Source organism: Polyergus mexicanus, unplaced genomic scaffold (genome assembly GCF_030449975.1).
Source record: "Polyergus mexicanus isolate NDT 795.1 unplaced genomic scaffold, iyPolMexi1.0 SCAF_7, whole genome shotgun sequence".
NCBI lineage: Eukaryota > Metazoa > Arthropoda > Insecta > Hymenoptera > Formicidae > Polyergus > Polyergus mexicanus.
The window spans coordinates 9,836,663-9,863,843 of record NW_027223327.1 but is presented as its reverse complement, the minus strand read 5'-3'; the positions used below and the strand labels follow the sequence as shown (position 1 = coordinate 9,863,843).

General features: G+C 36.1%; 9 protein-coding genes across 26 annotated transcripts; 4 read left to right on the top strand and 5 right to left on the bottom strand.

Annotated features, from left to right (window-relative positions):
• Positions 1–33: 33 nt before the first annotated feature.
• Positions 34–8,624, bottom strand: Mor (SWI/SNF- related protein mor). Its single transcript, XM_070299097.1, has 11 exons — positions 8,021–8,624; positions 7,395–7,514; positions 7,195–7,308; positions 6,702–7,066; positions 6,284–6,508; positions 5,914–6,203; positions 5,420–5,729; positions 4,491–5,242; positions 4,044–4,348; positions 3,459–3,930; positions 34–2,429 (listed from the first exon to the last, which is right to left on the bottom strand). The coding sequence occupies exons 1-10, from the start codon at positions 8,135–8,137 to the stop codon at positions 3,466–3,468; spliced, it is 3,063 nt and encodes a 1,020-aa protein (XP_070155198.1). The 5' UTR covers positions 8,138–8,624; the 3' UTR covers positions 34–2,429; positions 3,459–3,465.
• On the top strand, positions 257–3,116 carry LOC138934945 (uncharacterized). Its single transcript, XM_070299099.1, has 4 exons — positions 257–908; positions 1,176–1,506; positions 2,240–2,445; positions 2,698–3,116. Exons 1-4 carry the CDS (start codon positions 379–381, stop codon positions 2,933–2,935), a joined length of 1,305 nt encoding a protein of 434 aa, XP_070155200.1. The 5' UTR covers positions 257–378; the 3' UTR covers positions 2,936–3,116.
• Positions 8,037–16,463, bottom strand: LOC138934947 (uncharacterized protein C3orf18 homolog). Of its 10 annotated transcripts, XR_011447191.1 has the most exons (6): positions 16,023–16,463; positions 15,168–15,457; positions 14,678–14,825; positions 11,719–12,473; positions 9,110–9,219; positions 8,037–8,124 (listed from the first exon to the last, which is right to left on the bottom strand). XR_011447191.1 is itself a non-coding variant. In XM_070299106.1 (4 exons), exons 2-4 carry the CDS (start codon positions 15,555–15,557, stop codon positions 12,382–12,384), a joined length of 630 nt encoding a protein of 209 aa, XP_070155207.1. In that variant the 5' UTR covers positions 15,558–15,938; positions 16,023–16,463; the 3' UTR covers positions 12,065–12,381. The 10 variants fall into 10 exon arrangements, 8 of the variants coding, with proteins under 8 accessions (XP_070155207.1, XP_070155208.1, XP_070155206.1 ...); XM_070299106.1 differs by lacking the exons at positions 8,037–8,124; positions 9,110–9,219 and having other exon boundaries at positions 12,065–12,473; positions 15,168–15,938; XM_070299107.1 differs by lacking the exons at positions 8,037–8,124; positions 9,110–9,219 and having other exon boundaries at positions 12,065–12,473; positions 15,168–15,929.
• On the top strand, positions 10,313–13,822 carry D1 (D1 chromosomal protein). 6 transcript variants are annotated; one of them, XM_070299115.1, is made up of 3 exons: positions 10,313–10,412; positions 12,526–12,765; positions 12,934–13,822. In XM_070299115.1, exons 2-3 carry the CDS (start codon positions 12,544–12,546, stop codon positions 13,063–13,065), a joined length of 354 nt encoding a protein of 117 aa, XP_070155216.1. In that variant the 5' UTR covers positions 10,313–10,412; positions 12,526–12,543; the 3' UTR covers positions 13,066–13,822. The 6 variants fall into 6 exon arrangements, with proteins under 6 accessions (XP_070155216.1, XP_070155218.1, XP_070155214.1 ...); XM_070299117.1 differs by lacking the exon at positions 10,313–10,412 and adding an exon at positions 10,744–11,099; XM_070299113.1 differs by lacking the exon at positions 10,313–10,412 and adding an exon at positions 10,744–11,108 and having other exon boundaries at positions 12,934–13,820.
• Positions 16,039–19,180, top strand: LOC138934946 (mitochondrial S-adenosylmethionine carrier protein). 3 transcript variants are annotated; one of them, XM_070299103.1, is made up of 8 exons: positions 16,039–16,730; positions 16,884–17,021; positions 17,351–17,507; positions 17,596–17,705; positions 17,891–18,131; positions 18,218–18,356; positions 18,455–18,562; positions 19,143–19,180. In XM_070299103.1, the coding sequence occupies exons 2-8, from the start codon at positions 16,953–16,955 to the stop codon at positions 19,147–19,149; spliced, it is 831 nt and encodes a 276-aa protein (XP_070155204.1). In that variant the 5' UTR covers positions 16,039–16,730; positions 16,884–16,952; the 3' UTR covers positions 19,150–19,180. The 3 variants fall into 3 exon arrangements, with proteins under 3 accessions (XP_070155204.1, XP_070155201.1, XP_070155203.1); XM_070299100.1 differs by having other exon boundaries at positions 16,039–17,021; XM_070299102.1 differs by lacking the exon at positions 19,143–19,180 and adding an exon at positions 18,636–18,838 and having other exon boundaries at positions 16,039–17,021.
• On the bottom strand, positions 18,916–20,739 carry LOC138934949 (ras-related protein Rab-24). The gene is made up of 4 exons (XM_070299112.1): positions 20,543–20,739; positions 19,801–19,889; positions 19,433–19,713; positions 18,916–19,340 (listed from the first exon to the last, which is right to left on the bottom strand). Exons 1-4 carry the CDS (start codon positions 20,654–20,656, stop codon positions 19,219–19,221), a joined length of 606 nt encoding a protein of 201 aa, XP_070155213.1. The 5' UTR covers positions 20,657–20,739; the 3' UTR covers positions 18,916–19,218.
• Positions 20,740–21,361: 622 nt separating this feature from the next.
• Pglym78 (phosphoglyceromutase 78) lies at positions 21,362–22,783 on the bottom strand. The gene is made up of 3 exons (XM_070298735.1): positions 22,566–22,783; positions 21,822–22,319; positions 21,362–21,740 (listed from the first exon to the last, which is right to left on the bottom strand). The coding sequence occupies exons 1-3, from the start codon at positions 22,663–22,665 to the stop codon at positions 21,574–21,576; spliced, it is 765 nt and encodes a 254-aa protein (XP_070154836.1). The 5' UTR covers positions 22,666–22,783; the 3' UTR covers positions 21,362–21,573.
• A 220-nt stretch (positions 22,784–23,003) lies between these two features.
• LOC138934713 (putative uncharacterized protein DDB_G0293878) lies at positions 23,004–25,971 on the top strand. The gene is made up of 3 exons (XM_070298734.1): positions 23,004–23,703; positions 23,814–24,084; positions 24,188–25,971. The coding sequence occupies exons 1-3, from the start codon at positions 23,543–23,545 to the stop codon at positions 25,133–25,135; spliced, it is 1,380 nt and encodes a 459-aa protein (XP_070154835.1). The 5' UTR covers positions 23,004–23,542; the 3' UTR covers positions 25,136–25,971.
• Slbp (Stem-loop binding protein) lies at positions 25,338–27,012 on the bottom strand. 2 transcript variants are annotated; one of them, XM_070298736.1, is made up of 3 exons: positions 26,797–27,012; positions 26,118–26,707; positions 25,338–25,971 (listed from the first exon to the last, which is right to left on the bottom strand). In XM_070298736.1, the coding sequence occupies exons 2-3, from the start codon at positions 26,660–26,662 to the stop codon at positions 25,830–25,832; spliced, it is 687 nt and encodes a 228-aa protein (XP_070154837.1). In that variant the 5' UTR covers positions 26,663–26,707; positions 26,797–27,012; the 3' UTR covers positions 25,338–25,829. The 2 variants fall into 2 exon arrangements, with proteins under 2 accessions (XP_070154837.1, XP_070154838.1); XM_070298737.1 differs by lacking the exon at positions 26,797–27,012 and having other exon boundaries at positions 26,118–26,777.
• Between the last annotated feature and the right edge of the window lie 169 nt (positions 27,013–27,181).

Here is a 27,181-nt window from a genome sequence, read left to right as displayed (position 1 = left end):
AATTGTAATATGTATGTATCACTCTGGAGAAAAGAAACTTGCTTGACAGAGAACTTTTTGTATTATCATTATTCCGTACCGCGTCGCGCTTTGAAGAATTAAGCGGGGAATCTTTTTAAACAATCAGGCGTATGATTGACATGTATCAATGTCCTTGTCTCTTAAGAGATGGGGCGTAAATCATTAATAAATTAAGTCGGTTATAGTGGGAGGTGGCAGCCCTCCAGCCGCTCAAATACTCATTTCCTGCATGAGACGGCACAGCTCTTCGGTCCGCTGTAAAGTATAGAATGTTTGATCTATCCGGAAAAATCAAAAAGGTATCGTCGAGATTATTGTCGTAGAGATTGAAATTTCCAACAGATCTCTGTCAGAATAATGGATAGCGGTGGCGACGGTAGCAATAAACTCACGCTCGATGATGTGCGCGAATTAATTATCAAAAATATCGATCCCGACGTGGAGATTTATGATTTAGACGAAGAACCAGGATCGGGAAGAGGAGACAATTATACTTCGATGTTATATCGGGTTCGGGCAAAGGGGCGTAAGCTGTTGAAAAAGGAAGAATGGATTAATTATGAGTGCGCTATCATTTACAAGATTCTGCCGGAATCCAAGAAACATCGCGAAGCGTTCAAGAGCGAATTATTATTCAGAAATGAGGTCGTGTTCTACAAGCATGTGTGGCCTGCGTTGAACAGGCTCCAATCAAACGATAGACGGGTGTTCAGCGGGGTACCCAAAATATACGCCGCTAGAGCCGATCTTATTGCTATGGAGGATTTGAGGGAGAGAGGCTTCAAGATGGCAGATAGACGAAAGGGGTTGGAGATGGAAGATTTGAAATACGTATTAAAGGCTCTAGCGGGATTTCACGCGCTCAGCTTAACGCTAAAGGAATCCAAGTAAGTATGCCTGAGATTTCCGGAATTATATATTAAAATCAATAATAATAATAAATTAACAAATAATATGAAATAGTTAATCAGCTTTTCGAAGAGATAGAATAAATATATTTGAGAATCAAGTGCTACAATTAAAGATGTCAATATAATATAAAAATATATTAATAAAAAGGGATTACTTCTTTTTTCATTAATAAGCGCGAGTTGTTTTGTCTCATTGTCCTCATATACTAATTTTAATACAAAAAGATATATTACTCTTTGAAGGCCAGAGGAATTCGCGAAATTAACAAATCCGGAACATGATGAAGGTATACGTGAAACATTATTTCGACAAGACAATGAAGATTGGTATCGACAGTATTACCGCGTAGCCGTGAATAACGCTATTAAAATGGTGTCCGAAGTACTACCTTTGCACATGGATCACAGAAGAGAGGAGATAATGACGAAGCTGCATGCTTTCCTAAACGAAGACGTATTTTTTCGCACTATGAGTGAACTTGTTTCCACGCAAGGATCTCTCTCCGTGTTTTGTCACGGCGATTGTTGGACCAATAATATCCTTTTTCAGGATGAACCAAGCTCAGATACAGAGGTGAGTTTTTTATTTTATTACGAAAATGCGAAAAGTGTGCACGCACAACATATTGCATTCTTATCCTTGACGTATCTATGATGAAAGATTGCATATACTCAATGAAAGATAATTCATCGAGAGGAACGATATTTTGTTTTTACAGATCCTATCTTTGTGCGAGATAACGAGACGAAAATTCATTTTGTTCCATACATTTTTATTATATAAATTTATAAGATTCTTATATATATGATTCAAATGCTTCTTTTCATTTATGATCTTATTAAAAAGACTCCAGTTTAACGAAATTGGTCACACCTAGACCCGCGTAGCCGCAAAGAAAAGGTTCTTCCATTATGTACAATTACAATTAATTAAGATAAATCAACTTTCAGAAAAGTATAACATAAAATTACATCATGTCCAAAAGTATGAAAAAGTAAAAAAAAAAAAAAATGTATAATGTACATTTTACACTCGTTTTAGTTTTTAATCATCCCCCTTCCCTATTTAGTTTATTTTCAACTACTTAGTTTCTTTGTTAATTCATAAATAATTTCAGACATCGATTTCAATTATCTCATAAAAAATGGATTACGATATACGTTGTAAGGATATTTATCCCACGTTATAGATCGCAATCGATAAATCATATTCAAGACTCTGATAGAATGTTGGTTGGCACGAGAGTGCGAGGTGCGCCTCATCGCGAAACCTCCTAGACTTAACTTTTAATACTGTGCTTCTGCAGGCCGTTTATCTTGTCGACTTTCAACTGACGCGGGTTGGCTCCCTCGCTCTTGATCTTGCGAACTTGCTATACTGCTGCACAAGCGGTGTTGTTAGGCGGGCTTACATGACACAGCTTCTCCAGCATTATCATTCCCATCTGATGTCTTCCTTGTGTGTCCTCAATCCGGAACAGCCACCAAAAGATCCATCTGTCATATGGAAATTGTAAGTAAAAAGTCGTCTAGTCCTAAAAGGAACAATTGTAGTCATGCAATTTGTTACTCTTACACATTTATAAATAATTTGGCTCGTCCATCTTATTTTTCCAAATCATCTTAAATTCATATAAAAAAATAGATGTGCTACATAAAAAGCTATTTCCAATAATTACTATTTTTAATATAAACTTAAAGCAATATTTTAATAATAATAATAATAATAATAAACTCTTCGATATTAATTATTCAACGATTTCAGATTGAACGAAGAGATGCGAAGATGCGGACGATTTGGATTGGGATTAGCATTGGACATTTTGCCAATTAGTACGTGCGCCAGTCACGAAGCGCCAAATTTGTACGAGACGAGTAGTAGTGTGGGAACTAGTAGCGAGGAGAAACATATCACGATAGAAGCACCACCACCCGGAGGCGCCGACTGTGCTCAACTCATGACTGACTTAGTATTGGAATTAATAGACAATGAGGCTTTGTAGATCAGAACATCGCATTATCCTTGGTAACAATATATATGGAATAATATGTATTACTATATATTATACATGTGTATGTCTCACATTATTTTTATAAACTGCATCACTCTTATGATGCATAATCTCAGAAGAGTAGTACAAAGAGATATAAGATTCAAAGTATATGTATACATGGATGTATAGAATGAAGAGAAACAATTTCTCATCATGTGATCTAATATATGTATATGTGTTTATATAATAGAAATCTTAAAATATGGAAAATATATTTTTGTGAATTATATATCTATTTCTATCTTGAAACACACAAAGTTTTTGGAAGGATATGAAACCGTTCTGCATATAGATATAGCATAAGATTATGGAAGAAATCTGTAGTTTAGAGACAAGTAACCATCACTAAGAATGGAGAAACAAGAATTGAAAAATAACGCTGTAGAAATTAAATAACGTGTTGATTTTTCTGCAAAAGTATGATCACAACAGCATTTACAAGCGATTAATTATTCAAAAATTTAAGACTCACGGAAAAGTTATGTCTGTTGCGGCGGTGTATGCGGCGGCGGTTGTTGTTGAGTCTGAGCCTGCGGACTCGGCGGTTGTTGTTGCTGCTGTTGCGCGCCGGGCGGTTGCCAAGGTGGATGTTGTTGATTCTGTTGTTGCTGCTGCTGTTGTTGTTGCTCTTGAGCCAATCGCTGGTGAGCCTGCTGTCGCGCCCTGAATTCGGCCGCCTTCAACTGCTCCAAATGGAACTGTTGCCGCTCGGTGATGAGCTGTTGCCGCTGATATTCAAGACCCTCGCGTTCACGTTCCATCGTAGTTTCCAATTCCTCGAAATGACGCAATTTGATCTCCAGCTTCTTCATCTGTGTCTCAACCAGTAACGCGACCAGTGATTTTATCTTGCGTTCCTCCACAGCTGCCAAATGTTTAGCTTTAACAGCTGCGGCCGCTAGCGCTGCTGCCGCCGCGGATTGAAGCTGAGCATCTCTTACAACCTGTGCCAAAAATTAAATTGAATATGCGACACTGCCTAATTGTTTAAAAATTTTAACATTTTTTATAAAATATGAGTAAATCAATTTTTTTTCAAATTGCCGTAATGTCTTACCTTATCCTTCTTTTCCTTCGCTTCCGCAGCCTCTGGATCGATGGTGGACTTGGCATCTTCTTCACTCTCTTTCGATTCATCTTCCTTTTTCGTAATGTCCACTTGAGATTGTTCGACGTCCATTGCATCTTTAGGTTTCTCTGATTCCTCTTTTTTTGCTTCGGAAGTTGGCACTACGGAATGAGGCGAGCTAGCTGCGCCCGTCGTGGGAGTCGCGGCAGCTGCAGTTGTGTCGTCAGGCGGTTCGGGTGGTCCTGTACCGGCGATGCCTGATTGCGCCAAGCCCGCCGCTGGATCAAATTTACCTATTTAAAAATATATAAAAAAATGACATATTTATTCATTATACATATATATTAGACAAAACTATTATTTACATTTTCTTAAAGAATAAACCGCAGAATAAAGAGTAGATTTAGATATGATATAAAAATAAAATAAAATTACCGTCCGAGTTAGCGCTTGCTTGAACGTTTCTTAAATGTTGATCCAACAACGCAGCCGGTACTTGGTCCTTTATCGCCGCAAACTCTTCCATGGCGGCCTTTGCTGCGCTTGCTGCTACTCTAGGATCAACGACCGATGCAAGAAAAGCGACCGTGCTCATGACAGGGTTACCAGCTTTCGAGAAGGGTACCGGTTGATAAGCCAGAGGTCCCAATCCTTCAGGTCCACCTTCTTCCAAATACGGATCCTCTATAGGTAAACGTAAGAAGTGCAAGATACACTCGTCCTGTGTTCTCGAGCCCACATGTTCGCATACTTTGTTCCAATCGTCCTTGTGTAGTTCCAATCCCTCTAACAACAGGAGCGTCTCTTGCTCTGTCCAATCGCGGGTAGCGCCTGCTGCTTGCTTATTCTTCAGAACTGCCGGTTTTCTCGAATACTGGTCGATCTTCAGACCAAAATTCGCCATCGCGCCTGCTGCAACTTTCTCCTCTGGGCCCGTCCCGACCACGGGTTTTTTCTCCAAATCGAGCAACATCTTCGCGGCGGACGGCTGTGGCGTTTTCGGTGGATTTGGATTAACCGGAGCCAAACCGGACGGCGTATCTGACAGAACATGGAAATGCGACGTTGGCGGAGGTCCCATGGGCGTCGGTCTGGATTCTGCATCTACTTGATAATTGATGAGTCCCCATTGCTCCAAGAATGCGTGCACACGCATAATCGCGCATACATCGCCGGCCAAATTTCGCCTGTAAAAGTACATATATATGTAAAGAGAGGAAACCGTTTTTTTCTTTTTTATTTACCGGTAAAATTATAAAACGATTGATATATTATATTATAATATTATATTGAAGTAAATTAGATATATATATATATATATATATGTGTGTGTGTGTGTGTGCGTGTGTGTTGATATACGTCACCTGCAAGCGGTCGATGTAATATATTCCGTCGGATTTAGTCGATAGGTATCAATCATAAAATTCCTATATGCAAGATAGATTTCTGGAGTTTTGGATTTGTTTTTACCATTGAAAAATTCCGATAGAGCTCTCTTCTCAATAGTATGAATCGAGTTATAATCAAACCAGGCAGAGTAACTAGGGACAACAATGTGATGCGTTTGTTCTGTCACATTATCTTCTGGTTCATCGCCTTTTCCACCTTCACCCCTTTCTTTACTAGTATCTCTCTCTTCTCTGTCTTGGCCGCCTTGAGAACTACCTTTGTCCCCTATGTGATATTAATAGCTTTTAATTCAGAGTTTGTTAAACTAACAAATAACTCGAAAACATTTCTCCGTGAATTATTGATTTGACATATTGTCAATATTATAATAGATTAGCATATATGGTAATGTTAAATTACAACATCAAATTACAAACTTGGATTTAATTATCAAGATTTTTTTACATACCTTCCATTTGTTCATCGAGGTCAGTCAAATTTCCGGATTTGAGAGGTTGAAGCTCACTATCTTGCTTTTTACTACCAGTAGATGCCAAAGTAGAATTTCCTGTTGTTGAGTTACCCTGGCCTGTAATTGATAGATTCGTGGGGGTAGCAACTACTTCGACGATGCGAGGCTCGGCGGGCGGATCCTCCATTCCCTGAGTTAGATCTTCCTCTTCCTCGCCGCCGCGTGATTTCTTCGGAGCTGTTGCCGATGACGCGGACGCGCTTTGTATACCCGATGGTGCTCTGCTACTGTAAGCAACAATGTAAAAAATCGAAAGTGAGAAAAAATTCTTTTCAAGATTCGAATTTGTTATCAAAAGTTTTCATGCCTTTTACGTTTTCCGAGCTTCGGGGGTGGGCTAGGTGACCGTTTTCTCTTAGGTTTCTTTGCAGGTGGCGGATGAGATGGCTGCGCCATCAAATCTTCCACGGAAAGTCTGTACTTGTGTACTCTCTTCTGACCATTGTCGTCTACCTCGTAATCTTCCTCATTCATCCATTCGTTATATTGATCCAAGTCTAGAGCCCATGTAGCCGATACTTTGTACACTGATCTATAGAGAACAATTTACAGAATCTCTTTATTTAAATCATCTCTTTATATATAAATAAAACGATACATAAATAAAAATACATTTTATTAGCAATGCTTCAAACTTAGCAATATTAAAATAATTGTAATTTTTCAGTTTTTAAATAATTATTTTTCGATCAATTTATATTAAAAAATTATCAAATGTCTAGTACCTTGAATTTGTATTTGTATAAGTTCCTTCAGGATAATCCCATGGAAGATCTAGTGTTGACCACGAATCATAACTGTCTGGAAAATAGTACCAATGAATTAGAACCGATCTCTCACGTCTCATACAAGGACGTGCATATTCTTCTTCCATTGGATCCACCGGAGGATAAATAATATGTGTAGCATCTGCTTCATTTTCAACGACGGTTCCCTGATGCTTTCTGACTACTTCTTTGACTTTTGCAGCTGTGTTCTTATCAACATCCGATCTCACATAAACATTTGGTACAGTCATACATCTATTCTGTATCAAGACACGTTCTGCTGCCATCAGCATATCTACTGTACGGTCCATGCGTGATCCAGACTGTAATAACAGTTTTTTAATTATCTATTTGTAAAATTCTAATATAAAAAACAGTAATAAAAAAATTTCAGGAGAAAATAATTGCTAAAAAGAGTATATTTAGAAAAAAAAGTATAAAGAAAAATTACTTTTCCACCAGGAAAATCGAATCGCCGCCATCCTTGCTCCTGCTTGAAACGATATGCGGTAGCTAATATATGACACACGCCACCACCAGGTTTAAAATCTAAGAAACATTTCATCTGCAAAAATTAAATTATCAATTTAAGAATATGTATAACACGCAAAATATTACTTTTATTATATAAATATATAATATTTTACATACTGGAAGCCTAGTCATGGGTGGCTTTGATACATTTTTCCCTAAATTATCTTCCTGGAATTGCAGAAGCTGTACCACCAATGTGGCTAAACTCTTATTAGTGGGCGGATCCGTTTGCACATACTATAGAGAAAAAAATTTTTTTTTAAATGAGTGTCGCACAAAATTAGAAACGAAGAATCAAACATCAACTTTGCTCGCAGCTAATACAGGTTAACAAAAATGTCGTTTCATGTTACTCCAATTAGCTTTTATAACAATAATCTGATTCTCTCGTTAACATTACGCCAATTTCCCATTTACTTTTTATATATCCATATAAAGTGAAAGATAAGCGATAAATTAACGATCAATTAATATCATGACGATAATTACAGTGTCATCGAGACGACTCTCGCATATGTATTAAAACGGTACAATTATATCGGCGTATTGTGAAAATTCTCACGAGGTTCTCTTTGAAGAAACTCACATTCCAGATGCATTAATCGGTGCGATTAATGCAAAAATCGCGATCGACGAGAAATCGTGTGCCAAGAAAAAAAAAGAGAGAAAGAGAGAGAGAGAAAAAGACGAAGCCGCGACGAGTTTCTGGACGCCGGGTCCATGTTCGCATAAAACGAACGTACCTTCTTGCAATTCTTGAGAAGCCACTGTTTGACACCGTCAAGCTGAGTGAGAACTTCCTGCGCCTCGAAGAATTTGGCGTTGGGTCCGCCGTCCTTTTTCGGGCCTAACGACAGCATCTCTCATAGATTTTCGACGACGAAACTCGACGAATGCGATGGGGAAGTAACGCGCTAAGCGCAAACATGACACGCCTCTGAAGTTGGCTGTGCTTGTTTTTCGGGCGCAAGTTTATCTCAACGAAAACACGTGCCACTATATATATATATATAACAGGATGTATCGTACATCCAATATAGAAATACGAACGAAATTTTATCGCCACTCGCGCGATTCACGACGTCGAAAAAATATAAGATATTAGAAAATGTTATTTTGACGCGAAGGAAAACGCGATGGTTGGTAAACGCGTCCTTAAAACATGGCCGCCATACGAGAAACGCACTGCGAATGCTCGAGATCTCGAGAAGTGAATTGCTATTGGCCGCCGTTGGCAACAAGAAGGAAAGGAAATTGGGTGGAGGAGAATCGAGCCGCAGTGCTGCCCCGACGGAATCACGAGCCGATCGAGCTTCCGGAATTTTTCAGGGATATTCTTGGAAATGGGAAGGTGATGCGTTGGTATCATTGTCACAAGTAATTTGCAGCGTGATGTCATAATCCACGCCGAAGAGTCTGTTCGCGTCGCGATCAATCTGTTCGAGAGAGATCCAAACTGTCACGTCAGTCAGGAAACGTCAGTCAACCTTGAAAATAACGAAGTCTATTTTTAATTATCTTGTTTTTTTTTGTTCGTTTTTATGTTACGTCGAAAGTAATCGGAAAATATTGGATCGATATTACATGTCCGTTCGCGTCACGTGTCGTAAACATCTTCCGCACTTTTTCTTCTCGAATGGAGAGATGTGGATACCGCCGCGTGGCAAGGAAGAGTGTAAACAGGGTGTATAAAGTGCACATGAACTATCAATGTCCGATAGCTTCTCGATACTGCATTAAACGCGTTATATAAATTTTTATCCATCGATGTGAAAAAGCTCGTTGCTTTTATTCGATATCGCCTTGTAATAATATGTCTGTAATAATGTTACCTGAGAAATCCCTGTTACGGTTGTACAGTTTATCATTAATTAGGCGCCATAGTTATCCGGCTTCTCCGCTTTTGTATTATGTATGCGTTTCAGCGGATATGTGGGGGGTCCTAAATAAATATATATATATATATATATTCGACTATTTGTAGATTATTCTGTATTTCGTGTCTTTTTTTCGTGTATCGTTCTTTATTTTTCTATTTCACGAAAAAAGGGCGAAAGGGTGAGAATCCTGTACGATCGATATCGAATGCACACATTCTGTCTTTAATTACAAAGTATGAATTAAAATGTCGACAGATGTTCAATGGAAGTGGTATTTTCCATTGCAGGCACTTTGACAAATCGATAATTATTCGTGAAGCTGGTATAATTGAAAAAAATATAAATAAAATAAATTATTCATTGTTTCATTATTCTCGAATAAATAATATCGCGATCGACGTTGAATAATAATAATGTTCGAGTTAGAGGGGGTAACGACAGAAATTTCATTACAACCTCCGCCAAGACTCGTTCATAAAATGCAATAATACACGCTCGCATAAATCCGTTGTATATCGTATTGATTAACGGATTAAAATTATTTCAACTACATCGACGAAATTAAAATCCCGATAGCAGTCGAAAATACATGTAAATCGGAGATCGCGAGGTCAACGTCCTCCACCGCTTATAACCGGCTCGTAACTATTCGACATTCGTCGTGTGTATCGTGATTTTTTTTTTTTTTTTTTTTACATTATATGTATACGCACGTGCATTGTGATAAATCATACAGATTATTATTAATATAAACATCTCGTTTTTTTTCCTTTCGATATTTATCGAGAGGATATCAACGACATTTTTTTACATAATAAATCTATCGATATATGAGACGAGATGGGCTGATGGTCGTCCCTCGAATATAATATGCAACAATACGTGCGATAGACGTCCGCCATTGCTCCCGTTCGCGCCAAATCGCCGATCGCGCTCGATCCCGCGCGCCAAATTCCTGGCGCGAAAGATCCTGCTCCTCCTCCCCCGCCTGCGCGAAAAAGAGAAAGAAAAAAGGAGCGAGGAAGGGAAAGAGATGCCGAGAGCGCGAGCCGCGTCGCGATATCCGGCTCCGGTTCTCGCGAGACAAAAGGACGATTTTTCGATACCGGCGATACGCGGGTGATCTTTTGGCGGGAATTCGTTGGCGCGCTCCGATCCGCCGTTCTAGTGGGGGAGAAGAGCTTAGGACGGCTCGACGAATCACGTCGCAGTACATCGTCGTCGGTCAGTTGCGCGGCTCCGTTACATTCTCCCGGTAAGTTAACTTCGTATACATGCGTGTGTATGTGTCGTGTAAATCATAAGCGTATGTATATCGACGACGACTCGACTTAACGACGAACCGCCGCCCTCCGATGCAAGAGAGAAGGAGGGAAATTCTCTCCTCGCTCGAGAAACGGAGTAGCGCATCGCTGCCGGCCGGCCCAGCGTCATAGAGGCAAGAGTGGTGGCTGTGTAATTTCGGCGGGGCGTATGAATGTGTGTGTATCTGTGTACGCGCGCGCTTGATGGCGGAGTGCGCGGAGAGAGAAAGAGAGAGAGAGAGAGAGAGAGAGAGACAGCACAGCGGCGCCTACTAATATACGACGATACGGCGGCGAAGCGAGCGAGAGTCGGGAAGCGTGCCGAGTGCACCACATAACGCGAGTCGACGAGTGAGAGCGAGTGGCGTAGCGAGATTGGTGCGTTTGCGAAGACCACAGCATCCCGCGCGATATACGTACGGTACGATACGGGACGGTACAGTACGATACGGTACGACGCGACGCGACGCGACGCGACGCGAGGCGACGTGACGTGACGTGACCGCGAGATACCCGCCGCCGCCGCCACGCCACGACGCGTGCAACCAACCGGCGACGCAAAGGAGCCGCGATATCACCCTTTGTTCTCCGCGGGGAGGAGTAGTGTGTGCCGTACGCGATATATTTTCTTCGTTAACGTGAGTGAGGTGAGTGTGACGTGCGTACAAATTGCGTATCCTTCTCTCGCGCCTCCCTCGAATGAAATTATATTTATTCGGGCGATAAGCGCGCGCGACGTAAAAGTACAACGGAAAATTCGCCGGATCCGTGACGGATCCTTTCGCGCGTCCCACGACTGCCTCGGATCGTTACTTGCAGAGATATCGGCGGAGGTAGCGAGGCTCGATGCGCGCCTTCCCCACCGATCGGGTGAGACGCCGCGGAGGCACACGCACACGACTCGCGACGCCATGATTCGCGCCTCTCTCATGGCGTCCCCGGCGAGCGCTAGCCGACGCGAACGTTTCGTCGCCGTGAGTTCTCCGGCATTCTTCCGCGCGAGGAGACGATTACGCGGGCGCGAAAAATTTGAGAAAAAATCGCCGATCGCGACGGGCGCGTTTTCGCCGCGGGATACGCGCGGACGTTTCCGCATGGCGCGAACGTCGTGTCGTTACAGACTCGATGTGGCCGTTTGCAAATTTTGAAAATGGCGGGCGCGGAACTTTTGGGGAGAGACAGAGCCATCGCGCGACGCCGTTGCCTCTCGACGCGTTGCTACGATAATTCGCGTCGATTGCGACTCATTCGTTCCACCTGAGAAATTTTACTCGTCCAAAGTCTCTCGCGGAATGAATAAATAATTATTAGACCGTGAGTGTAAATTATATTTCTGTCGCACCGCCGCGAACGCCATATCATCGCATCTACGAAGACCGTTTTTACAACGCAAATTATGCGTACGCGCGCCGCCCGTAAACTTGCGAGACGCGCAATTGATAGTACTGATTTTCGCGGCGAGTTTGCGCATCTCTCTCTCTCTCTCTCTCTCTCTCTTTCTCTTTCGTCGTGATCCCCGATACTTTGAAGCGCGCGAGAAGAAAATATCGGAAGGTCGATAGTCATGTTTGTTTTTTTATTGTTTTGTTTTCTTTTTTTTCTTTTTTTTTTTGAGATTCGAGACTCATTATCTATCGTATTTCAATAACAGCGATATACAACTTTGTTTTCTCGGTTCTTATATATAAGATTAATGTATCTTTGAAAAGATACAATTCGATTTTACATAATTTTAGGCTGTATATATTTATATGCGTGTATGTGTGTAATATAGTTGCGCAATATATTTGCTACTATACTTTTCATTATTCTTTTTACCGATATATGGTACTAGTTTTGCAAGCTGAAAAATTATCAGTGAATAAAGAACATATTTTTTTAATATCTCGATGGAAAATATTAAATTATATACTATTTTTTTCACGTGAACTGCGCGCAATGTACATGTATACACAGATGATTCGGAATTCTTCCATATTCTTTGTAGTTTATCTTATTGGAGATGATGCAATCTGAAAAGAGAGAAAATCTTGTATGAGAATCAATATTATTGTTATTTTACAGTGAAACAGGACAATAAATATGTCGGACGACAATTCGCCTGTGGTAGAGGAGCAAAAAAAGAAGAGGGGTAGGCCTGCTAAAGCAGACAAGAATGCAGTTAAAGAGCCCAAAAAGAGGGGTAGGCCCGCTGCGGAAAAAAATAACGCGGTACGCCCAGCGAAATCTGATAATGAGGACGACGCGCCACCTGGACCTGTTAAAAAAGGAAGGGGTCGACCTAAGGGCTCCCACAAGAAGAAGGTACGTAGCGAACACTTGAATATTAACATCTATATATAATATTTCAAAGAATATTAAAGCATAATTTTTTTCATATAATTATTAAAAATATATAATATTCTCTGTGAATATATATGTAATAATAAATGATTATACTATATTTACAAAGAAATTGTATTAAATTTACAGCAAGGACCACCAAAAGGCACAACTACTTCGCCACGCGGTCGCGGCAGACCGAAAAAGACAGAAGAGAAACCCGAGATCACTGGCGAGGATGAGGATGAACAAGAAGAGGAGGAGGAAGAAGAGGAAAATTGAAGGAGCCATCTTCGGATGTAATAGGGGAGGATGAAACTAACACAGCTGACCTATCCTTCGAAGATCTTTAAACAAGTCGTTTTAATTAACGTTAAGTTCTTTCAAACTCTGTGTTTTTTTTATTCTAACTTGGGAATTTTTAAGCAAATGAAGTGGTGGGCACTGTTCTATAACTAATTATTGGAATTTTCTAAAAATTCTATAAAATATGGTGTACATTGCCACGCACTGACAAATTCAAAGAGAAACGTAGGATACAAAAGTTGTGTTACGCCAATTTATTAAGTTCTTTTTATATTTACTTGACATTACTATTAATAATTAATGAAATCATACTTTTAAGTGCTAAGTTTACGTGCGTGTAACTTTTTTCAATAGTAAAGGACTGGATTAAAATATAGATCTCAAAAACTTTTTTTAATTACACGAAAAGTGAGATTTGATAAACTTATTAAAAAAAATCTCACAGTATAGATAGTATTGTCACATATTTGCTACCTCCTTTTTCTCCTACATATATGTATTACAATTCATGAAGCCAAAAGAAAAAAAAAACTTCATACCAATCTAATATTGTAAGAGATAGAGAAAGAAAAAAAATACTTCTTGTATGTAACATATGCAGGGACTATTCTTTTTTAATTAATAACACTAATATTTGTCGATTAGTGTTCTATTTCTAATTAATACATTTTCTTAATGAGTGTACATTACTGTCGTTTTTGAGGCAAGCATATGTGTGAATGTCAAATTTGTATTAAAGTAAATAAACTCAAAGTACTCTTATTAATTCTGCGTTTATATTTTTCCGAAAATTTTAATATATTTTGAGAAAAAATTAATTTTTTGATACTTTGTTGCAAAGTTGTAACAATATTTCTATATGAACAATGATATAAAATATAATTAACTTTCAATTATATATGTGAAAAATTTCTCTTTGTTTTTAAAATTTATTCGTACTAAAAAAGTTACTTTGAATGACTTGATGAGAAAAACAAAATCCAAAAGAATCAAAATATGAGATATGAATATGTTTAAAATATGTTACATATAAATAATAAATTTGTGAAGAATTTCATATTTATATTTTTTACTGTGAAATAGTTGTAAAAGTCAATGTCTATGTACATAATATTGATTAATACTTTAAAAATTGCAAAAGTGTATAATATTCAATATTGATTAAATGGTCCAATGTTGAATAGGGTATGTTTGCAGTCTAGTGAGATTGGATTGTAAGAAGTTGTTGAGGAATTGGAATTATTAAATATATTTCTAATATACTATTTTTTAAATAAAATTTTGATTCTTTTAAAGAATTTTTATATAAGAAAAAATATTGCTTTTAATTTGAAGTTGTAAATTCTACTAATGCTTTGAAGAATTTAGTTCATATATAGAATAATAAATATTAAATAAATATATAGAGTTTATAATAGTCATAGAGCATAAAAATGATTCGAATACCATGCAAAAAAATGTGCTATTAATGACCACTGAACAGTTCTGCATTCTCTTCTGTATCCATGGATTGGTATCCTTGCTGTAAAATTAATCAATTCTTATTTTCAAAGCACTTGCATGGGTCGCAAGTGAAGACAAATCTTACACACTCGTCTCTGATGTGTATTGTAGCATTCGTCCAACAGTTCAGTCTCCCAATCGTCCTCTTCCTCTTCTCCGGGATCAAAGTTATACATTGGCATAAGTCTGTGCCTTAAACGCTCCAACTTGCGCTTCCTCGATATAATTAGTACCTTTAAAGACGAAGTTATAAAAGATTAAATCACAAGAAATCTTATTTATACCTAACAAAAAAGCAGGATGTAAAGCTTTGCTAAAGAAAAATGTTTATCGAAAGAATGGCTGTCTCGTATTTATATATACTTTTTTTTTTATGAGACAATAAGAGAGCTATAACAAAAGAAATTTTAAAACATATGCAGATTTACACAATGATATATCTTTCGAAATAATTTTCAATGATTAGTATTTGGAATGCTGTATATTTTTCTATTTTACTAATGCTGTGTATTTATAAACAAAAACAGGACAGGGGAAAAAACGTCACAAGGTAATGACAAAAGTGATATCGCTACCCATACCACAGCTGATAGTATAATAACAGAGACGACCACACCAAGTGGTACAAAAATATATTCTACTCCTTCTGGCGGACCAAATTCATCGAAGGATTCTGTGGTTGAGGTATATATTGCGGTACTTTTCGAAGTATTAAATGGTATCGCTGTAGATCCAGATAGTGAAGTTACAGCGGTTTTAGATATATTCCGTAACCATTGGTTACTCTCATTTTCCTGCGTCAGTTCTACATACGTCGTCATGGACGTATTCTCGTTGTAGATTGAACTCGCCATGCCTGTTGAGACTGTCCCGAGATCGTTCACCAATATAGTGTACAAAATAGAGTCAGTAACATCCGTCGCATTGAATTCTCTCATATCATTTGTACCATTATTCTCGTGCATCTTATTATAGGAAGCTTTATTGTTAATTATTAATTATTAAGCTGTTAGAATTAGTTGCACCAAATGATCATAGAAAACTCTTTACAGATGTGGCACATATTTATAATTTATTCCTGTGTTAAGACACATTATTAATAGGATCTATATATAAAAGTTTTTTTAGTCAAGTTGTCATGCATGAAATAAGAAGCATTTGCTCCTCTCGTTATTTCCCCGGGATTGGTGTTATATATCATTGGACTATCGTGTATCGAGATAGATCTACGTAATCTAGATTTTGTGCAAGATGCGAGTATCACAAGTCGATTATCTTTATACAAGAAACACTCCGTCAATAGACACATGTACCCTCAATGTATTCCCTGCTAGTACCTACGATAGCTATACATATCATGATCGTCGTAGATACTCTGTTATACTTCTTTGAATATATATATATATATATATATATATCGATTTACGCACGTGTTGACGAAGTGGTCACCAATAACAATCAGCTCCAATCATATCCGATGGTCTTATCAGTTTTACGACGACAGACAGATAACTTGGAGATATCGGCTTTACTATCGTTAAATGGCAAGAAATCGCGTCGTTAAATTTTTCACGACATTCTCGCAGATTGTCAAAGATCAAGTTTCATTGCGTCGTATTATATTCCGTTTGAATCAATATCCGAGTGATCTCCGAGTTGTTCTACTATCGTCTTGGTCGTCGTTGCATCGTTGAACGAGCAGTTTTCGTTGGCATTCCCCACGTCTTCATCAATGTCGCGCACATCTCGACATCTTGACGATATTTTGTATTTGCACTCCCGGAGCCCGGAATATCTATATATTTATCGCTGTTTATTGCTGCGAGTCGCAGCTCGCACTCGCAGCTCGCAGCCTCGCAGTCTGCGACATCGATTTGCGCATGCGCGGGAACTCCTCCGCGCTCTTCTAATGCCATCTAATGTTTGCGCGCGACAATTATAATAATGGCTTCCTTAGCAGACGATTGGTCGATGCTCTCTTTAAACGCACCTTCAATTTGAAGGCTAAGCTAGGATAGTTGTAGAGGTTAGGTTCGATTCGAAGAAGCAGACGACGAATTGATCACGTATAGACGTATATGTACACAAAACACGTGTTTTATCGCCGGCTTACATCATTCGTTGTGCCATCATGAACGGTACAGATTTCGAAGGCTACGTACGATCCGAAATATTCAATATTTTATAATAAATGTATCGATCGTCATGATCGTGTGCGAAGTTTTGTAGGCCGAAAGATTTTGACGCATAAAGTAGTTCTTTTGATTAGAGGCCACTTTTCTCCTTATCAGCTCGATGACGCTTCTTGAAATTCGTCTGATCGGATCGGACGCCGAAATAGAGTATTACGTGGAGCAGAAATGTTTCACGAGCAAGAGAATTCTGCTGAAAATTTGTCCAAGAGAGATATCTTGCTTACATCTTTTATTGTAAGTGTCGTTTCGTTAATTACTAGCTGTCTATAATTATAACTCGATGCTTTATTTTCTCTCTTGCTAATATCGTACACTCATTTATTTATCAGATGTGACTTGTCGGCTGATAAATTTTATACATTTTGTAAATAAATTTTTATGAATTAAGCAAGTCATACCTTTTTTTCTTGTGTCATAAATAATTTTATGTAGATACATCATTTGTGTTGTTAGTTTCCAAATTTTATAATTCTCTTTCTGTTAATTTATATATGTGATAAATTAAAATTCTAAAACAAAAATCAGTTCGATTTCATCAAAAATTAATCGCTATTTGACATCAGTCAGGCGCTCTTGCAGGGATTATTTGTGACGTGACGCTTTTTCCATTGGACACCCTTAAAACACGATTACAAAGTCAGCATGGATTTTTCCAATCTGGTGGTTTCAAACAGCTGTACAAAGGTGTAGGACCTGTGATATTGGGTTCTGCTCCATCAGGTATAACTTGGTGCTAAAATATATAATGATGTGTATTGAAACAGAAATATTTTATTTATTTAAGTAAATGAACATTGTTATATTATAGCTGCTATATTTTTTATCACTTATGATGGAATAAAACAGTATTCACAACCGTATATACCAGATGAGTATCACTCCTTTATACACATGGCTGCAGCATCATCTTCCGAAGTAGTAAGTGATTGCAGTATTAATCATTGATTAGTAATATAATTGGAAAATTCTAATACATTAAACTTTTATATTAGCATATAATGACACAAATAGATATTATTATAAATAATATTTTATATCAATTGTATAATTTAAAAAGTATTATACAAATGTGTATCGGGAATTGCATAACTTTTCATGTATAGACTGCCTGCTTGGTTCGGGTGCCAGTGGAGGTAATTAAGCAAAGGAAACAAGCGCTCTTGTCCGACACGCATCGACTAGGATTAAGAACTTTGTATCGCGGTTACGGAAGTACCGTTCTCCGGGATTTGCCATTTGGTGTAATTCAAATGCCATTGTGGGAGTATTTCAAGCTTTGTTGGGCCCAACAAATACAGCGAGATTGCACACCCTTGGAGGGTGCCACGTGTGGGGCTGCATCAGGTAATGACTCGAATCACATATTATTAATCGGTGAAATAATTTTTTTTACGAGAGCTATTGTTATTTAAATAATATTGGTTTCTCAGTTGCTATATCAGCTGCCATAACGACGCCGTTAGATGTCGCAAAAACTAGAATTATGTTGTCCAGTACTTCAGCGGAAAAAAAAGAAGTTAAAATATCTACAATGTTGAAAGATGTTTACAGAGATCATGGTACTAAAGGGTAAGGTTTAAGAATGAAATATACAATATATCTCTTAATCTCTAATTCTTAATATAAATTTTTATTTCCGATGTTTTTAACAAGGTCATTTTTTTTAGGCTGTTCGCTGGTTTTCTCCCGAGAGTAACTGGCTTTACTATTGGTGGTTTCATATTCTTTGGCGTTTACGAACAAGCCAGAGAATTTTGTATATCCTACTTTTCAAGGTAATCACTGATAGATTAACAAATTTTTAAAAGTTATATTGAAGCTCTAACAAATTTTTTGAATACATTCTAGCAAATGAGCTTTTTTTCTCAATACTATTTGCTGGGATCAATTTCAAAAGTAATTACAAGTTAATAAAATTTATCAAAATAAAAAAAAATATTTTTTATTTAATTATTACTAATACTCTGTCTAATAAAATTAAAGTTTAAATCTTCTAATTATAAGAGATAATAGAAATATATTTATGAGCAATCAAATATCACTTTCGATGACAAGAGATCAGCTTTAAACTAAATGATTAAGAATCACATATATTTAAGAATATTTCTCAATTATATATTGTATAGCACTTTAATTATACAACACTTCTCATATACGCATATTTTATTTATCTTTTTAAAAATTTACTGTTTGTTGATAAATTTAATTCAATTTTGTAAATTTGCATTATACTATGCTAACAATTAGCAACATTGCGATACAAAATTCTAAGCTATTGAAAATTACTGAACGAAACAATATCTAACTATATTGGTCTTTAACATTTACATTACAAAAAATCTTTTATTATTACAGTATATAGAATATATATATCAGCTAAATCGTTTGATAAAAAAAATCGTACAAGAATAGAATATCAATACTGATCTTATTAGATCAGTGTACAACAATACCTTTTCTCAGATTTTCTGCTTAAAACAATTGCTTCTTCCACTTGTTGCAAATTTTCTGGATTGGAGACGAAATCCTGTACAATTTCGTTGAACAATTCGTCTGAAAAAAAAAAAGAAAAAAAAACCACACAAATAAATAAAATAAATTTTTTGCAAATAAAATATAGTTTACTAAGTACGATGCATCCTCACCTACATTCTCTCCTGTCTTACTGGATGTTATAAAAAGTTTAGTCTGTGTGCCCTTTGCATATCTTTCTACAGTATTCTGCAGTTCTGGATCATCCGATACAAAACCTTCATCGCACAAATCTTTTTTAGTAGCGCAAAGATATACTTTACAATATTCCTCAACGTCTCTGAGTTCTCTGACCCAATGCTTTGCTCTTTGAAATGTACTCAACTTAGTAATGTCATAACACACTATAGCAGCCTTTGCACCACGATAATATGTTCTGGTCATTGCATCGTATCTAATAATTATTTACAATAACAATATTTAATATATGTCATTTTCAAGTGATGATTTTAGAACAGAAGAATGATGAATCCATACTTACTTTTCACTGCCCGCAGTATCCCATATTCCCATAACAAGAGACACTCCATTCACTTGTACTTGCTTCGCTGCAAACACAGTGCCTATTGTCTGTGGCATAATTTCAACTGCATTAATTTGTATATGATGCCCTCCCTTCCATTTAGACGATTCTCAGTGTAAATTTTAATATTACTTTACAATTTTCTTTCCATAATGCCATAGACTAAGAAAAACAGTGCCTTGTTAGTGCTCACAATTGACTAAGTCTATTCTTCTTAGCTGCATTTTTTTACAATTCTTTTTTCTTTTTAAATCTTGATCGATGACATTAATGAAAAGTATAGTGATTGCAAAATTATAATTTTTTATTTCTATATACAAAATTTTCTCTTTAATAGTATTTCATGTGAATTATAATAAAACAAAATATTAAATAAATTCAAGATATATAATTTACAATACTTTTCTGAGATATATTGATATGTAAAGATCATTGAAATGATTATAACTGAAAACGCCCATTAAAATATATATTATGTATACTTTTCATTAGTGTCTTATTTTTTTTCTCGAAAATTTATGTAATTTTAAATTCAAGCGAGCTAAAAGGAATAGTCCTATTGTCGGGAATGATTCTAAAAAAGTTCTAAGAAAAACTATTGTTCCTCTCTTTTCTTTGTTCTAACTATTCTTTCTTTTGAATCGTCTTTTCCATAGATATAGTGTATTGATTGAAATAAGATTCTAATCAAAGTACTTACGTTCTGATAGGGTCTGCTGCCGTTAAACGAGTCATGTATGTATCGTTCCATAAGACTTGTTTTTCCCACCGTCGCGTTACCCAACAATACAATTTTTAAATCTACGCGATTCATGTTTGATTATCAGCGTTATCATGTATACGAGGTTAGGTGCAAACCCACCTGTATCGACGCTCTGAAATGAGGAACGAGGAGCAATGAGCAATGAGGCGCGCGGCCGACAAGGCGCGTTCAGAACCAATTTTACCAAGTCCGGTATCCAATTAGATGAATCGACGATTAAAATTAGCAGGGTGGCCAACAGAAAATAGAGATGAAGGAAAACCAAGCATTCATATCATTTCAATTGGAAATTGGCTCCAGTAGAACAAATCGCTTATGTTAGTAGCAATCGAATGTGATTGGCTTTTACTTTTAGAACTGACAAATCAACGTCGAGTGTAGCTTTACATATGTATAAATATATGAAAAAATATATTCCTCTTATCTATATAAAATATTTTATAAAATATTCTATTTTCGTAAATATATATATATATATGTTATAATTATTTGCTCACGGAGTAAGAGAATTAACAACTAAGCGAAACCCCCTTTCATTTTAAACAGATGTATTAAGTTACATCTTTTTTAAATGATAAGTATTTAACATTTCTAAATACATCATAAAAAAAAACAGGAATCTTATTTAATTACAAGTATTTAATGTTTAATAGTCTAGTTTATTATGTGATGAATATTTCATCAAGTAAGAAGATATAGATAGATCTACAGATCCAAAAAACAACAAACTCTCTCAAAAGTTTTACTATTTTATTATATATAATTTTCTTTTCCTACACAATGGAGAATTGCTTTTTCAAGAATGCATCTATCATTCTTTTTTCAGCTTTATTTTGTCACGAAAAGATCTAAAGGTTAATTGATATTAATACTTTTAAGAGATATATTAATACATAAATACTTTTAACAGACATGTAACAGGTATGTTCTTCACAGATTGATATATAGATGTTTCTCATTTTAATAATTTATTTAGCCTTCCCTTGCGCGGCAACTGCAGCCATCGCTGCCTTAACGGTTTCTTCGTCACCCAAGAATTTCATAGAAACGACGGGCTTGAAATTTTCATCCAATTCGTACACGAATGGAATACCAGTCGGTAGGTTCAATCCCATGATTTGATCATTGGTCATTTCTAAAAATAAAAGATCACACTCACAGATTGATATAATTACATTGACACCAATAAATCAATTACATAAGCAAAGTTTCTTACGATCGAGGTGTTTTACTATGCCGCGTAAGCTATTTCCATGGGCCGCTATTATGATCCTCTTGCCCTCCTTCAACTGGGGAATAATTGTCTCATTCCAATAAGGTAATGTTCTCTCAATTGTTAACTTGAGGGACTCGAACTTGGGGAATTCCTCGGGTTTAGGACCATCAGCGTAACGCGGATCCTTCACTATCGTGTCGTAATACTTGTGATCTGATTCCATCGGTGGCGGTGGTACGTCAAACGATCTCCGCCAGATCTGCACTTGTTCCTCACCATACTTGGCGGCTGTCTCCGCCTTGTTCATGCCGGTAAGACCACCGTAGTGTCGCTCGTTTAACCGCCACGTCTTATGGACAGGCAGATTTTCCTGGCTGATCTCCTTCAGGATTGCCTTGAGGGTTTCCTGAGCTCTCGTGAGCACCGATGTATGAGCCATATCGAATGTGTAGCCTGCATCTTTGAGAGCTTTTCCCGCGGACACAGCTTCACTTTTACCTGCAAAAAGTTCCAAATGTAGGAACAGTTCTTCATATGTATATTTATGCGTCTGTGTGTGTATATATAAAAGTTTTTTTACTACTAATCTTGACAGAGTTTTTTTACGTCATTGAATATAAAAGATTTCAAGAGATATACGATCACAATGTCATTAATTCAAATCCATTCAAAAGCAGAAGCTCATAAAATCGCGCGACCTTTTGCCCTTGAAAATGACGGATCAACCGGGCGAGATTTATATACCTTTGTCTGATAGATTAGCGTCGTACCATCCGCAAAAGAGGTTCAACTTATTCCACTCGCTCTCGCCATGACGAACCATAACAATCTTGTATTTCGACATGTTTTCTGTGAAATCGCGACACCGCGTAAAAAGAGATAATTCTTGAGAACGATGCGTACACTATTCGATGCTCGTGCTCAGCTGTTTGATTCTTCCCACTCCTGTTTCTCAAGAAAAGTCAAGTCTCTTTTAAATCACTCTTATGGCTGTGATACGTCATCATACAATATCCAATCAGACAAATTGGTTTCTAAAGATCTCCAATTGCATAAAATATTGCTAGCCAAACTCTCCTATTGGGTACCAGTCGCAATCAGAATCCGGCATTAAAGGTTTGAATAAGGCATAGCATCTATAAATTTATATGTCTATGGAATAAGATCGTCATTGATCGCTATAGCTTCTAATGCAACATAGTGTTTGAAGTATAACCTATAATCATGAATTTTATATATATAAACGAGAAATATTACATCTCAGAGATATTACACTTATAACAATCATAGCGATAAAAATTATTGCATTTCTTATTTGTAAGAATCTTTACGCTTCGATCATACGCACGTCAATAAAAAATTTTGTTATAACCTGTACTGTTTGACATTTGTGTTCAGCGTTCCGTGTGTTTTGTTGGAAGAAAGGTGTTCAGCGCATGGTTCTTCAAACCGTTGACAGTGTAACATAAAATAACGTCTATATCTGTGGTGAACGTAATAAATATCGCGTAAATTAATTTACAGAAATATGTATACACTGGATATTTTTTGAACTTCTGTTATTGAGTGACATGTAGCGTGATGTGACAGTAGAGATTCCGTGAGAGAGAATGTGGATAATCGCAAACAGATTCGCGACATCGCAAAATATAGTCGCTTCGTTCATAAAAAATTGACCATTGATTATACATTTTTTCGATCCTTCGACGTATATCGTAATTATGGAGATAATAAATGCTAAAGATACCAGCGAAGCACACGCTTCTCTGTCCACAAAGCGTTGCGAGAACTCCATACTAGTTTCGTGCAATTGGCAGATTACTAATAATAAGCAATTCAATGATGTTATCACCACCGCATTGTTACAGCATGCACCTGCAAAGTAAGTGAACGAATTAGAAAAGACAAATTTATATATATTTTCATCACGCAATGGACTTTTAAAATAACAGAAATAATATTTAAATCATTTATATATAAAAATGTTTGCAGAATAAACTGTGAAGATGTAGCTTTTTTGGATACCTGTATTGCTCTGCAATCATCAAATTTTGAACCATGTATGTTGGACATCAAAGTAACAAACTGTCAGAAAATAGCACGCATTGCTATTGTTTCCGAGGGCAATGTTCTAGAAATCTTCAAACAATATGGAGAATATGAAACAACGATACTCGCCGAGTTTATAGATGAATATGAAGAAAATATTGTTTTTCTTGGAGAAACAACGATACAACCTCCTACAACAGAAGCTGGTATTAAGGTATAATGATTATATATGTATATATATATATATAATATATATATAATTTATACATAAATATTTGGTTTCAACATTTGCTGTAATAATTTTGTTTCTGCTTTAGTTTACCAGAACAAAAAATAAAAGCTCTAGCATATGGATATATGGTATAAAATTGTTTTTGATAAACTCTATAAAAGAGGCAAAACCCAATTCCTTCAACCCTGATATTATTCAGACTTTTCTTAGTAATCGCAACGGCAAAGTGAGTCAGGGGGCTGAAATGGCAATGAAACTACTTGGCTATTATGATAAACAAGAAATTGTGAATAAGACACAGTTTCGACAGAAAAATTTGGAAAATCTTGCTTCAAATTCTGAGTATTCCGAATGTAAAAATGGAATTAGAAGAGACAATGAAAAAGATTGTTTAAACTGTGAGGATAGTTACGAAAAATCAAATTCTATCAAATGTAAAAGTGAAATTGAAAAAAGAGACAATGAAAACGAACGTTCAAATTGTGAAGAAGATTATAAGAAATCAGATATGGATATTGCAACTTGCATGAATAGTAAAATAGAGTCTATAAAAGAAGCGAAACCAGGTATCTTTGATTATAAAGACTTTATTCGGACTTTCCCTAATAACAGCAATGGCAATATGAATCAGGAAGCTGAAATGGCAATAAGAATGCTTGGATATTATAATAAACAAAAAATTGTGAATAATGATGAGGAAAATTTGAAAACTCTTGCTTTGAACTCAGAGTATCTTGGATATAAAAGTATGAATGGAAGAGGAGGTAGTAAAAAAGAATGTTCAAATCATAGAAGTGAGCAAGAAAAGCTAAATTCTTTCAAAAGCAAAAATGTAAGACAAGTCAATAAAAAAGACTATTCAAACTGTGGTGAAGATAGTAAAAAATCTGACATAGATATTATAACCTATATTGATAATAAATTCTATGATATGGAAAATAAATTGATGGAAAGAATAGATGAGATGGAAGTTAGTACTAATCAGAAATTGAATGCCATTTTAGAAAGACTTGAAGCATTCAAATTAAAGTAAATATTTTGTTAAAATTAATTTTTGATATTTAATAAAACAGAAAACACATATAAAGTAGAATCAGAATAGAATAATATATTTAATAATTATCTAATAAGATTTATATAAAAACATGAAATACATAATATATTCATTATAAATTTGTCCTTTAATTTATCTAAATAAAAGATATCTGAATTATTTTAACAAAATATGAAATTCGTTTTTTAGTGAGATTTTTTTATTAGATAAGGATAAGTTTATATATCATGTATATTATTATACTGTCTCCATATCTTGCACCAAAACTGTATATAAAACATTGCACAATTTTTAGTTGGCAAATATTTCTAATTTGTATAATTCATTGATATTTGTATGAATTCAACTTGGTCATGTGGCGATGGAAATTTGTAAACATTGCTCCAAAAGACATTAATATACATATATTATTGATATACAATATCAAAATGCTATGAAACAAAATCACATATGTAAATGGAAACATAAAAATATTGTTTTGTATAATTTCTACATTATTTAATCATTATATAATTATTTATATTAACACAAAAAATATATTGTAAGTTGTTTTAAACAATCTAGAAGCGATATGTGCTGAACAAACAGCATAAGGAAATTTAAAAAAATAATGCAATTGCAATATAAATTAAAGAAATGATTGGCAGTATTTTGTTGAAATGACTTTAGTGTTTTAATCAGCCTTGTCATTTTCTTGAGGAGGATCCCAAGAGTGTAGTTGTTTTCGCCACAATTTCACCATACCATCCCAGCCTCTCCTGCTGTATTTTATATATTTTGGTGGTGTCCTTGGATGTTCCCGTGTACGATTCTCTCTGAAACAAAAATAAATATATATCATAATATTTTGTTCGACATGAAATACAATAAATCACAGAATAGATTCTTTCCTTTTTTAATCTTGAATTTAACTTGTCCTAAGCTATCTAAATAGAAATGGAAATTGTATCACAGCACTCACTTAGGGACCAGCTGAATGTATCTATCATATCCGATAGTGTTTTTGCCATAATCTATTTCCTTTTGCCTGCGCGCTAATACAATTGGATCTGTCTCGAACTCTATGTGCTTTTTACCATTCTCTGACGAATTCGTGGTCGAGCTCGAGTCAGTAGAATAACGTCTGGTACGAGATACCTTAGCATCTTCATTATCCATACTGTCTTGCCTCGCTCTCTTGCGCAGCATATGCGAATTCTCCGGCTTATTCTTTACATTATCTTTGTACTCTATATACCTAATGTTGTCCTTACTTTTTTTATGCTCCGTTCGAGTATCGTCACTTTGTGCATTCCAGTCTTCATAGTTTTGCGCGTTCTCGTAAACTTTTGCATTTATTACATCTTCATCCCAAGTATTATTGTCTAAATCATCTTCTTTCTTCGTACCATTCTGTTTCGATTCGAAGATGTCTTTATTATTCATACATATAATTGTGTCGAACAGTTCGTCGTCCTCATTTTCTATATTTATTTCCACTGACGAATCGCACGAAGATGGATCCATTCTAAAGGATAATATAACTGATTTCGCACTTCGATGAGCGACAATCTAAAAAGATAAAAATATAACACTTTTGATACACGTCACTCTTGAGTTTAATCATTTCGAATGCGATAACTTATTCACTGTGCACGTACAGTTTTCGTACAGTATAACCTATTATGTATCCGCTCTGTTTCGCTTCGAAATTATACAGGATATGAAACACCTATTTACAACTCGCTTTCATTAGCTGCCTCTATTATATTGTATTGTTAAAGGACGGGAAAAAGAAGAAATTCTTTCGTTCTCGAGCAAAGTGAAATTTCGTTTGTCAGTTTTCGAACGTTTTCATTTCTCGTTCTACACTTCGCCCAGCGCGCCTTTTTGATTACTGTATAATTAATCGCGTTACATCGACGATCTCGATATCTCGAGGATCTCGATTCACACTAGTGAAAAATATATAATAACTAATAAAAGTAATAAAATTAATAAAATTAATAATTTACGATTAGTATAATATATATTCGGATATTTTGG